This window comes from Taeniopygia guttata, chromosome 3, assembly GCF_048771995.1.
Source record: "Taeniopygia guttata chromosome 3, bTaeGut7.mat, whole genome shotgun sequence".
Taxonomy (NCBI): Eukaryota; Metazoa; Chordata; class Aves; order Passeriformes; family Estrildidae; genus Taeniopygia; species Taeniopygia guttata.
In genome coordinates, this window is record NC_133027.1 from 62,406,264 (window position 1) to 62,418,816 (window position 12,553).

At 47.0% G+C, this 12,553-nt stretch overlaps 1 protein-coding gene across 4 annotated transcripts in view; it reads left to right on the forward strand.

Annotated features, from left to right (window-relative positions):
* The first annotated feature begins 1,135 nt into the window (after window positions 1-1,135).
* The window catches only part of TAGAP (T cell activation RhoGTPase activating protein), a 46,644-nt gene continuing 35,226 nt past the window's right edge, over window positions 1,136-12,553 (forward strand). For 2 of the 4 annotated variants that reach the window (XM_030268074.4, XM_072926987.1), the window contains exons 1-2: window positions 2,562-2,838; window positions 10,242-10,330. In XM_030268074.4, the coding sequence (XP_030123934.4) occupies window positions 2,788-2,838; window positions 10,242-10,330 (140 nt within the window). In that variant the 5' untranslated portion in view covers window positions 2,562-2,787. Of the gene's footprint in view, window positions 2,473-2,561; window positions 2,839-10,241; window positions 10,331-11,346; window positions 11,501-12,553 lie in introns of those variants that run through there. The other 2 variants (XM_072926989.1, XM_072926988.1) reach the window with 2 other exon arrangements.

The window sequence follows — 12,553 nt, forward strand, 5'->3', positions numbered from 1 at the left end:
AGGAGTAATCAGGAAGAGTCACAATATTTTCTTTCAAATCTGCTTTTGTCCCCCTGTCCTGCTCAGGAGGGAAAATGAGAAAGCATCTGGGTGGGCATCTGGCAGCCAGCAAAGGTTAGCCCACCACACTCCCGTAAACATACAAACTCACAAGCTGGTACTTATGCTCAGATACCTGAACATACATATGTTCCCCTCTGAGCTGATTTGCTTAGTAACAGCAGGCAGAGGAGACTGAGTCAGCTTCAGATGGTGCAAATAAATGTGGAAGAAACTTCAGGTTGGAGAATTTACATCAATTCTTTGAAGTAATTATAATTGTTATTATTATTATTGCTATCATTGTTAATCATAATAAAACCACCAACAACAATAATATTGCTGCTGTATTGCACGAAGTTTCCAGGAGTGAGAAAAAGATGTGTGGAGTGAATGCCAATGAAATGCCATCCCAGTCCCAAGGAAAACCCAGGTGCTGGCATAGGTCCTGCACTGTTCAGGAGCGTGGAGCAGTGCTGTTGGGGACACCTGAGGGGAACTGTCAGCACAAGTGATGGTAGCAGAGCCTGGGTCTCAGTACATACAAGATGTGGCAGATGGAGTGCAAAAGCAAACGGGCTGGCAAGCAGCAGGCCCTTTGGTAATGAAGCGTCACAGGAGCTCGCAGACTCCTCTCTGATTTTACTGGGCTGAGTTCCAGAGTGCGTCTTCACCTTTTTTTTTTTTTTTTACTTAAGTATCTGCAAATTAAAACCTGCTATGCTCTTGGATAAGTGTCTCTTTAACTTCTTGGTCTCTTTTGAATTTCAAATAGCGATTCTTTATTATCTTAATTGGTGAGTGCCTGTTTTAATTAGTCATCCCAGTTTATCTTACTCTTCTAAAACATATGAGGCTTTGTACAGATCAAAAAGGGTTCTTTTTTAAGCATAAGCATCAAAAGAAATATGAATTGTAAGAAATAAGATGACCGTGTTTGCAATTCTGATTGCTCTCACTGTGGTCTTCAGTTGTCACCCTTAAATTAGACAGTATTTTACATGCCGAAAGGTCCTGCCCAAGATGTTGTATGAACTTAGAAAAAATTTCTTCCCTTTGCAGCAATACAGATAATATTTCTGATCTAAACAGCAAAGCAATGGTCTTTCTCACTTCTCTGGAGGTCTCTTATCTGTCCAATTTGAACTAATGTAAAATAATAAACACATTTGTAAATGCAGAAATCAATCACTGCTGATCATGCTGTCTGGGAACATATTGCAACTTCCTGAAAATCTGGCCTGCATTCATGTCCTGGAGGGCTTAACTATGCCTTCACAATAGTTGCAGTGATGATGCCAAATCTCATGTAACTTCCCTGTTGATTTTTTGCAGGCTGCCAGAGGATGTCACAGAGCGGACCGAGCTTGAAATGAAGTTTTGTTAATATTTGGTACAAGTGATGTTCTCAGTAATAAAGCTGAAAAATACAAGAGGAAAAAACCCAAACAAACCAGAAAGCCCTCCTCCCTGGATCACACGGAGACGGGAAAAGGAGGAAAATGCTGGCAGAACTAGGTGGCTGATTGGCAGCAGCTGGCTGTACACAAGCAGAGGGAGGGCTGCTGTCATTCGAAGCAACTTAATGCAGGGACCTGTACCTGTCCTTTCAAGGGGTCTGAATGGTTTTGAAAGGTGCTGTATTTTGCTGTTTTGTTTGGATTTCTTTTCCTGGGGAGTGCCTTGTGGGCAGTCAGGGACATGATAATTCATCCCTCCTCCTCGTCAAGGACAAACTGGATCTCTTATTAACCAGTCCACTTTGTCTTACTCATGGGATAGAGCAGTTCCTATGCTTTTTTTCTAGTGAAAATATCATAATCCAGACTGCAAGAGCAAGTGTCCCATCTGGAGACAATTCATCATTTCTTGAAATAAATTCTGCAACTTTAGCTGCCAAGCAGCACAACTCAGTGAGAGTAGGTCACTTGTAAAATATGATGGTTAAGTACAGGCAAGTCTGTAGAAGAAATAATCCACTTTGAAGTGATAAAGTTTCCCAGCACTTGGGTCAGTTAGATTTCAATAAGAAGATGGAGAATGTTGGGTCATGGAAAGTCGATCTCAGTTTCTTAAGAGCTCTGTGCCATTCTTACCAGAATTAAAAGGGTGATTCCCCAGACCTGTGCCCAGGACAATGAGAGTGTCCTAAGATAATGTCCTGTATAGATGATGAGGGCATTACAGAGTCTTTACATCCAAGCCAGTGGTGACACAGACCCCTATCCCTTATGCCACTTGGTCCCATCCCTCATTCTTTCATGCCTGATGGACGCAAATTTCAACTGCAAGTTGCCCAGCCTGGTGGTCGCTATGTCTGACACCCTACGGCGTTACATTCATACCTGCCACGGTGCCTCAGTAATAATCCTGGCAGGGAGGGCTTAGCTGTGAAAGGTCGGCTGTGAAGAACCCGTGAAGGATTTTCTCTTTGTAAGTCACTTTTCACTTAATTTCTCCCTGCGCCTATTGATTTTTGCCTCTCATTTTCTGTCAAGCCCTGCCCGCGGCCCGCTCGGCATCCCGGCGGACCCCCGGGGTTTGCTGCGGGAGGGAGCGGCTCCTCCCTCGGCGGGGAGGGCCGGGGGCGGCCGGCGCAGGGGTCTCCTCTCACTCGCTCCGGCTGCGGGCTGAGGCAGACCCGGACCCGGACCCGGACCCGGACCCGGACCCGGACCCGGACCCGGACCCCGACCCGGACCCCGACCCGGACCGGACCCGGACCGGACCCGGACCGGAGCCGGCGCGATGCCGGGGCCGCGGGCCGGCGGCGGCAGCGGGGTCCCCGCGCCCGAGGCGGTGAGTGCGGGGTGCGGCGCGGCGGAGCGGGGCAGGGCCGGGCAGCCGCGCTCCTTCCCGGCTGAGGGAGGATGCGGCCGCTGTGCCGCGGGTGACTTGGGCATAGAGATAGCTTAGGATCTGCGGGCATCTGAGCCCGGTCCTGAGTCTGGTGACAAGCAAACCCCAAGACTTCCCGCGCACTGGAGATGCGCTCCCAGGGCACTGCGCCGGTCCCGGACTGCTGGCTCAGAGGGGTTCGTGGTCCCTGCCCCGCAGCGCAGAGCTCTTCTCATGCCGAGAAAGGGGTCACGGGAGCCGGGTGGAGTCAGGATCAGATGAGCAGAGGCCAGGTCGATGTGCAGTTCCTCCCTTCTTGCCAGAAATGGAATTTAAAGAGACTGCTTGACGATATCACTGCCTGTCAAACTGCTCTGGCACCGTGTTAGGGCAGCAGAGTCTTGAAGAATGGAACAAACAAAATAAACATTTACTCAGCCACGAGTGAATGGACGTTGGTTAAAATAAAGCTTGCGAGTTTCCTGGCTATATCTATATGAGGGGAAGATTTTAAGATTTTTTTTTGTTGTTCTTCTGGAGAGGTTTAAAATCGTTGTAAGAAACATGTTTCACTTTAGTGCATGCTGTGAACGCTGTCCCATAGCACCTGGTGGTGTGGTGTGAGCCCAGGACCAAAGCCTGGTCCCCGGGGGGGTCTCAGCTGCAGCAAACGCTTCTGTCAGCAGGGAGAGAAGCCCCGGCCCCCAGCCCATCGATTGCGAGGCCAGAAGGGAGCATTACATCATTTAGTCTGACCTCAGACAGGAGCAAGGTGCTGGCTGGAAAACAAAAAGAATATTGCCGAGGACTAAATCTCTGCATTGAAAGGTGACATTTCTTCATGACATTGTCAGCTCTGACATATAGACTTTTCTGAAAAAAAATGACGGGGTCTCTGCATGGTTCCCTTACACAGAGGTGTGTGGATCATAAGTGGTAGCTTCAGTGCTTCCACATATAGAAATTTATCATTTTACATGACAAATGATCTAGTTTTCCATTGTTCCTCCTGCTCTTCAGAATGAGAGCTGCTAGCAGAAATGGACTTTTTATCCAATAAGAAATAGTTTACATTAAAAAACTAAACCAAAACAAAAAGTGAGTTAAGAGGGGAAAAGATAAACAAATAATAGCTACATTTTCTTCAAAGTTGTCTGTAGAAACATTGTAAAAAAAAGTTTCAGATATGCATATTTTCCTCTCCCTTCTTCCCGTTTCTTTCTTTTTAACCGCTCTTAATTTTTCTGTTTCTGGTGAGAAAGTAGACAAGAAATATAAAGAAAAGAGTAGGTGATTTTTTAGCAGAGAATATTGGGATGCTGGTGGCACCAAGATAAATTTTTACTGAGCTTTATTAAAAAGTAACCTTTCAATATACATTGAAAAAAATTGCTATTTTCTTTAGACATAACACAGCCCCAGTAATTGCACCCATAGCATGTGCATAGATACATTTTGCTGCACTTTGACACTTCACTTAGAGTTTTGTGGATCTATTTTGCTTAAGCCTGATGCTATTTCAGAATTACAGTGGCCTCTGAAAATGGAATAAGACAGTATCAAAAAAGGCTCTTCACCTTACCTCCCACTTTTTTTCAATATTAACAACATCCACAAATCCCTTGCAATGGCACAGGAATGGAGCATCACAAGGAGGGCCAGGCTATGCTGGGACATGATCCCAAGGGGAAAGAGGGTGAGTAGCTTCCCCAGCCCTGTACATCCATCAGCCCGGTGCACCATCTGCCACAGACCTGTGTGTCCTCCTGGGAGCTTGAGAAATGCGTATCTGCTACCGATAGCCATGGGTGTCTGGCTTGCATGGTTGGCAGGAAAAGGGACAGGAGTGTTTGTGGTTAATGAGGTCCAGTGCAAAGCTGCTTCCCACAGTAATTTATTACCTGGAAGGCAGGGGTGTGATGCCAGACAAATAACTGACCCCATGGGAGGTCAGGACACCAGGAAGGCAGGATCAGGAGGATAGGAAGATGAGGGGGAGGAACAAGGTCCCAGAACCACAGTCGCTGTCTCCAGCAGCAGTGCCCAGGAGAACTTGTGGGGGGTGGGGGGGGGTGGGGGGGATTTGTCACAGCTGGGTCTTGGAGAGCCTTCAGCAAGGCCCCTGTGGAGATTCTAAATCACACTGATTGCACAGTCAATAAAGGAAATCTCATCAGTCCCCATAACGAGGCTGTCAGCTTTTAAACCTATTTAGACAAAAATCTGTTTATTGTTGTGTCGTTAGAAGCCCAGAGTAACTGCACTGATTCGAGTGATGATAGTGGCACAAAGTAGCTTTGGAAAAGAGCTCTACTGTAGACCAGATCGAGGCAAGTTCCAGTCTGGTTTATTCTATGTAAGCCTGGACCCACACCTTGGGATGGCTAGTTTGAGTGCTGCTGCTTATTTCAGAGGGACCACTCTGTCCACACTGATACAACAAAGACCAGAAATTCTCCTCTTGCATGTATTTGTAAGTTCCTTCCCAGTCTGCTTGACTGAGCCAAACAAATTCCTAAGGGAACATCTGCAGGGCAGCTTTCATGGGTACTGCTGGGGGCAGTGAGGCAGCAGAGCACCCAACAGATCCCAGAGAGGTACAGAGGTGCCCTGGTCCATGAAGGACTAAGGAGCCAGACAGTGCCACCCATCTGTGTGCCACTGGGAAATACTCACAGAGGGCTGCTCATCTGAAATATCAGCTAGGGGGACTGGCTGCAGAAATGGCCAGTGCATGCACCATTCAGCGTTTGTCTGCATTAGTATATTAAGAAGCACTTGAGAGTGCTCCCTGGCACTGCAGCATAATTATCTAAAATCAGTATGAATTATAATATCACACAAACTGTTAAAGCCAGCCCTGAACCCTCTTTGGCCCATGACAAATAGCACTGTCATGCTCAACCCCTGCCCTCTTCAAGGCAGCAGCATCTGGGGATGTTCCCAGTGGGAGCAGAGCCCTGCCTCAAGATGAGCAGCACTGGCTCACATAAGCATATCCTGAGCCAGGAAAACCAGGAACATCTGCAGGTTGTTTGGTTTGGCAGTGCAGCAAAACTGAAGAAAAAAAAGCCTTGAAGAGTGTTTGGATGGCATCCCCACGCCTCTTGTCACCTCCTTGCTAGTGACCTCAGGTGAGAGACAAAACTGAGAAGAGGTGTAGGAAAAAGCTAATTTCAAGTACTCATTGACCTCATGAACCCCTTTCCTCCCCTTTTTGGCAGCCAGATGTGCTGAGGTGGTCACAACTGCCCCTGCCCCAGCCTCCTCTGCAAGTGCATGTGCATGTGCATGTGCATGTACATGACATGACTGGGGAAAGTCACTGGGAATTTCAATATGTTTCCTGGGAAAACTTAGTTGAGGAGAGGCAGGTTTACCTGCCACCTCCTGGAAATCCTCTGGGCTGTCCTCTCTTCTTCTACTTTTGGTGTCTTGTGGGCTTTGGTTTAAGTGATCACTTAAAGTGAACTAATGTTCACATTCAATGTTCCTGCCATTGATGGATTCTTTCAGGAGAAGAAGGACATGAGTTTGCTGTTTTCACAAGGACTCTCACCTATTGTGGTATAAGAGGGTAAAGATCCTTTTTGGTATTCCTTAAGGATTTTAGAAGTATGTTAGCAGATGTGAGAGCATTTCTGAAAGTCATGAAGAAACAGAAGCCCAAGGTTTTAGAAATGGCATTGTTTTTCAGCTAGTGCTGGTTGTTACTTGCTGAAGAATCTGGCCACCCAAAAATCTCTTCAGATGGCAAAATCATGTCTCTGTATACACACTTGGAAAGGCTTTCTGAATGAGTGAAGACAAGCAATGCATTTGCACCTATAAACCAGCAGGACGTGGTTAGCTCAGCTGAGGAAGGATGACTGAACTCTGGATTTTCAGGGTTTTTGGTGGCGTGCTTTGAGATAATAAAGGAGATTTAAGTTTTGTGTCAGTTGCAAAAAGGAAATAATTTGCTGCAAGGGTTGTTGAGCACCATCAGTAACCTATATCCCACTACAATGTGCAGAGCACTGGGATACTTACTTTTTAGACTTTCCCTGCTGTTTTTTCTGGTTACGGTTGAGTCTTCAGGCAGATCTCCTTGTGAGTGCCTGGCGTGAAGCCCTTACCTGGGGTGAAGCCCTTGCATGGTGTGTGTAGGTGATTTCCTTGAGCAAATGGCTCCCAGTGAGTGCTCCTGAAATTCTGCCATCTCCAGATGCCACCCTTGCATTATTTACTGTGTGCCTCAGAACAAGAACAGGTCACAGGCAGGAATAAGAAGGGCTGGAGCTAAACTTGTGGCAGACACTGTGATATCCTCTGTTAAGCAAAAAAAGATTTCTGTTAAGTGGAGGAAAACCCCTGGAGAGAGAAAGTATGATGTAATTGACAGTGAATACTGACATAATTGCGTTCAAATTCTCCCAGGTCTTGGAACACAGGGCAAAGTTAATTTGTCCTCTCTGCACCTGCTGCAGTGTTAAGTAAAAATCACATGTAGTTTTTTCCCACCAAAGCAGCAGCAACACTGGGGAATAAATTTGTTCTCCATGACATGACATGACATGACATGACATTACCTTGTTCAATAAATCAAATAATAAGTCCCTTGTATTTGAAGTGAGAGGAGGAACATCAGGTCCAATATTTTCACTTGTGTCAAAGTGTGTATGTGTATATGTACATTTGAAATATACAGCTTATTTAATCTTCTCTATATGCATTTGGTAGATGAAATTGTGGCAACTCTAGAATGGAGTTAACATAAGAATAGTAGTAACAGAAATAATTTGCTTTACACTGATCTGGGGAGAGGAACAAAACCATTTTTCCCCACAGTGCAGAGCTCTTTCCTTGCTATCCCATGACACATCAATCCAGGCACCCTGAGCATCCTGCTGCCACCAGCTGTAACCCCCGCACCCACACTGGGAGGATGCTGGAAGGGTTGCATTTCCCTGAGCATTCCCTGTCTGCTCTGCACAGATACTACCTTTTGGCTGGTCCTAGGTGGGCTCAGAAAAGAGTCCTGGCCAGCCTCTCAGATTAAGAAACTGGTGTCTGCCCTTCCAAGGGCATCTTGTTTGGGAATCTGCACTAAGCAGTCCTTGTGGGTTTAAAGGGAGGCAGGATGACAGACAGCACTGACAGTGTTATACGCTGGTGTGGTCAGAGCTCAGGATACAAAGAAGTAAGCTGGGGAGAAAATGGGCTTCTGCCTGGGTCAGGATTCATCCTCACTTCCCCTGGAGGGTGCAGCTATTTTACATTGCTTTATCACTAGGCTGGTGTTTTATCCTGATACTGCAAAACCAATAATAAATAGACCATGCCTTCCACGCATATGGCATTTTAACTGGAGCGAAAGGACTTCCCCCAGAGAGAGTCCCAGTGGGCTCAGGCATGAAGACAACACGCTACAACACGTTAGGATGATCTTAGAAGGATAACCTTTCTCCAAAAGACATTTAACTCCATGAGCTCAGCAGTGGCTGCTGTGAGAGCAACGTAGGCTTTGTCATGTACTGACCTTTTGTTGAGCAGCACCTGCAGAAAAACTCCTGGTAATAATGAGTCAATGCCTAGAAAAGACTTTCTGCTCTGATAACAGTATGTAATTAGCAATTTCAAAGTTCATTTCTTTTACTTCAGATTGCATATATTTAGGTGTTTGTCAAAAGTAGGTACCAACAAGGGCCATGATAGTAACAGGCATGGGAACAAGCATTGCCTTCAGAAATCATCTCCTCTGCAGGTATGAAGCAGTGTCACCTACTCCAGTCACACAAAGTCCCACACACATACACTGGGATAAATATACCAGTGTCAAACTGGTACAAACCAGGAGTGAATATACAAATCTCTCCTGTCTTTCACTGTTCCTAGAAGGAAGTGGTTTTCTAGTATCCCATGCAGCTTCATGGCCATGTGTGCCAGCACTTTTCCCTGCAGCCAGAGCAAGGTGACTTCTCTTGCTGCTGCTTTACTTTTTCTGCTGATAATAAGAGGGAACATCATCCGTCTCCTCTGGGAAGCTGTGTTTGCTTGGCTTACATGGGCCGTGGCCCCATGGGGTGGCTCAGCTAGCTGGGCTCCCTGTCACCCTTCTCAGGGTCTCAGACACCTTCAGGGAGCACACGATGCCTCCAGCTCTGCTCTATGACCTCTGGTTTGTACTGACCTGGTGAGATCGTGGTAGAGAAGATCTGCAGACACCAGCAGCAGGGCTTGTGTGCCATTTATATACTGCATGGGGTGGTATGCTGCTAACATACTTTCAGGAGTAAAAATCGAGAGTTAGAGGTTAAAGCTGATGAAATTCTGATGACTTTGAAACAAAGTTCAATAAAAAGCAGATGGTGTTTTTAATCTTTCTTTTTCCACTCAGTTAATAAGGGCAAATGTTCAGAAAGTTATCTGTAAATATATCACCCTGCTGTCCAAGTATCTCAAAAAAATACTCCAACTACAACTTTATTAAGACAGGCATCCTCCCAAAAGGGCATTAACCTGCCCTTTATTGGCCTCATGTCAACACTTGGCAGTAAGGAGCCATTTCTTGCCTCTGATGTTCCTCTGTTGTGTCACTTGTTCCTAAAATAGCCTCTTTCCTTAGCACTCATACTTGTGTTCAGATGGCAGGCAGCCACACAGAACCTGCTGTCCCGAAGCACAGATTGCAGGGATTTTAGATTTTCAAGAGGCAGGGAGCTTCCCTGTGGATTTAGAGGAGGCAGATTACCCACCTCTAATGGAAAGCAGCTTGGTTGCCTCTGCAAGCTGGGCTCACCAAGAGCAGTTTCCTCTCACCCTGCATTACAGAGTGTGGAGGTCTGTATCCAGCCCTTTTGGTCCAAGGGCCTTTTACAGTCAGGACAGAGAAGTGGGCACGTCTGGGAAAGGGCATGGTTCCTGTTCTCCCAAGCCTACTGCAGAAGTGGGGAGGGAAGAATGGTGCCCTGCAAGCATCTGTGTCTCCCCACTGCCTGTAAAAGGAGCTCAGGTTGAGCAGCCCCTGTGCAGACGCTGGTGCCGAGGTTGCCCCAAGTGGGGCAGATACCTGCTGGGGTGCCTTGGCTGGCAGCCCCAGGGCTTTGTGCACAGTGCTGTGGCTGTGCACCAGCTTTGGCCAGTGCCCCAGAGCTGAGTTGGCCCTGTGTGACAGCAGCTGTTGTGCTGACCACTGTGGGGCTTGGAGCCTTCACACTCAAGGGAAAATTTGGCAACATCCAGGAGTTAAGAGCACTAACACATATTGTCCTCCCATACAGACTTTGTAGCAATGACTCCTGTAAATGCTCCAACCCCCCCACCTTTGTGGAAGCTTTGCTTTTGTAGGAAGGAAACTGATAAAAACTTATTTTTGTTTTCAGCCCCTCAAGACTGTTCCTTCCCGCCGGTGTTCAGCACCATCGCTCTTATTCAGCAGAAGTTTGAGCAAGCCATGGCTGCCTTCAGCCAGGTAGGTACATTGAGTGGCTGCACAGGTGTTTGATGCCCAGGAGCAAGGTGGAACACCTTGGCTTGCCCATGCATGTGTCATGTGGCTCTGCTGTCAGTGTCCTGCACTAAAGCACCCCAGGTGACTTGCAGGTGTGAGAGTACCTGTGGTGCCTGGGGTGGCTGAGCTGGCAGAGTTGTGGCTGGGGGCTGCTGGTGTAGATGGGATGGACGGGAGAGGTGGTGGGAACTGCACTTCCTGGCATTGCATCCAGCTGCTCTTCTCACCCTCCCACCAGGCCTGTGCAAGACCAGCAGGAGATAAGCCTCTTCCCTCCATCTCTCCCACCCCATACCAAGGGCTGCCAGTGCTGGCTCCTTGTTCATATGAGTTTCTGCTAGTGCTGTTGAGAAGTTCCCATTGGCAGTTTCTCATTGGTGCATCCTGATTCTTTGTTTTCTTCCTGATTTTCTTTCTTTTGGATAGCAAAGCCTTCAAAACATGCAGAAGAGTTGGTTGTGATAGCATTTATTGCCTTATTTTACTACAGGTCATGACTTACCTGCACAAACCAATGGGAAATACCTGCTGATGTTGTTAGTGGCAGTGCCTCCTGCCTTGATTAAACTATTTCCAGTAAGCAGAACACTGTTATTTGAACTGCAGCTATTTCACCTCAATGCCCTGATTTCCACTCAAATAAATCCAGTGCAATTAGTCAAAGAGCTCTTCTAACTGGGCATGGTGGTTTTGCAAGTGGGCTCATTATGTGTTACCAAAAAATCTTCCAGGGGAAAGGCACCAATATCTTGGGTCTTAATTTTTCAAAAATCTGAGGCCTTGAGTACTCCTTGCATGGGGAAGGGGCAAGTTGTGCTGTGTGAGCTCTTATTAATTATTCTGCAGTTATGTCTCTCTTCAGAGAGAACACATTTTTTTGCATTCATTTCTTGACATGAACAGCAGGAGCTGTCATACTGTGAGAATGGCTGAGTTTAACACATTTTTTCTTTTGCTGGAAACATTCCTGATTGAAGTCTGTGAAGTGGCTCTGTGTGACACCTCCTGGCTTGCCATATGGCTCCATCTCAGAGCCCAGAACCATCCCACAGCCCAGGAGGACAGGAGGAACTCAAATACTGAATGAGTGCCTAAGACTCACTGCTCTGTTTTCGTTGATGCCATAATTTGGTAGGTGTTACAAGTGAAAAATACTATCACACACCCCACCCTACCCTCCTCCCCACAATAGCTACAAACTCCGGACACCTGCAGGAAAAAGGGGCTGTTAATGTCACTGTAGGAAGGAGACAGCAGCATCCCTGTGTTAGCAAGTGATGGGGGTGATCAGCTGAAGGGGCAGTTGTGCCTCTTGTCCAGCTCCGAGTTCCTCCTACCTTCAGCCTCTGGCTTTGGTTTTTGGACATCTGTCTATGAAAACAGAGTGTGCTGGGTAGGAAAGTTGTCCAAGTGCCTCATCCCAACTTCATGCTTCGTATAGGCCCTCCCTCTCATTTCTGCAAGAGGCAGCATTTACCAAGAGCTCCTGCAGAGCATTCTCAGTGGTCTAATCCACACTGTTGCTGGTGCCATCAGCTAATTTGCAGCTTGCACCAGCATCTCATTTTGCTCCTCCAAGCAGACGTTCAGCAGTAGCTGCCACCTCCCTTTTTCCTGAGCCTTGCCTCCACATCGCTCTCCAGGCAGTGTGGGCAGGAGAGCTGTGATAGTTTCCACACTCTTTGCTCCAGTGGGTGGCTGCCTGCTTAGCCTATCCCTCAAGCTGTGCTAATTCTGGTAGCCTGGACAGAGCCCAGTTTATTCATCAGGACCTGCCTCACAGCACTAATGGCCATCAAGGCCTTGAATCAGCTCATCTTACAAAATGAAGTATCATTTCTAGTGAATACATTGGAGTTGATGAATACACAAAACCTCTGAGGTGCAGAAGAGAGTTGTGAAAGTCATGTCAGACCCAGCTTCCTTTGTGCTGCACACACAGTCCCTCCCCGAGACCTCACAGCCTCGTGACCAAGCCACTGGTGGCTTCACCGTGACGTGAAGCAATGCAAAAGGCTACAAAGCCCTATGGAAAGTGAATTTTAGTGTCTGCAATCAGCACAATCTAATCAGCCTTGAAACAAAAAATGTCAGTTTTGTCTCAAAAAATGCTGCCATCTTGGGCAACACTCCAGACTGCTTTCTGCAGACATGGTCTAAAGCCCCTGCACCTATAGAAGCATA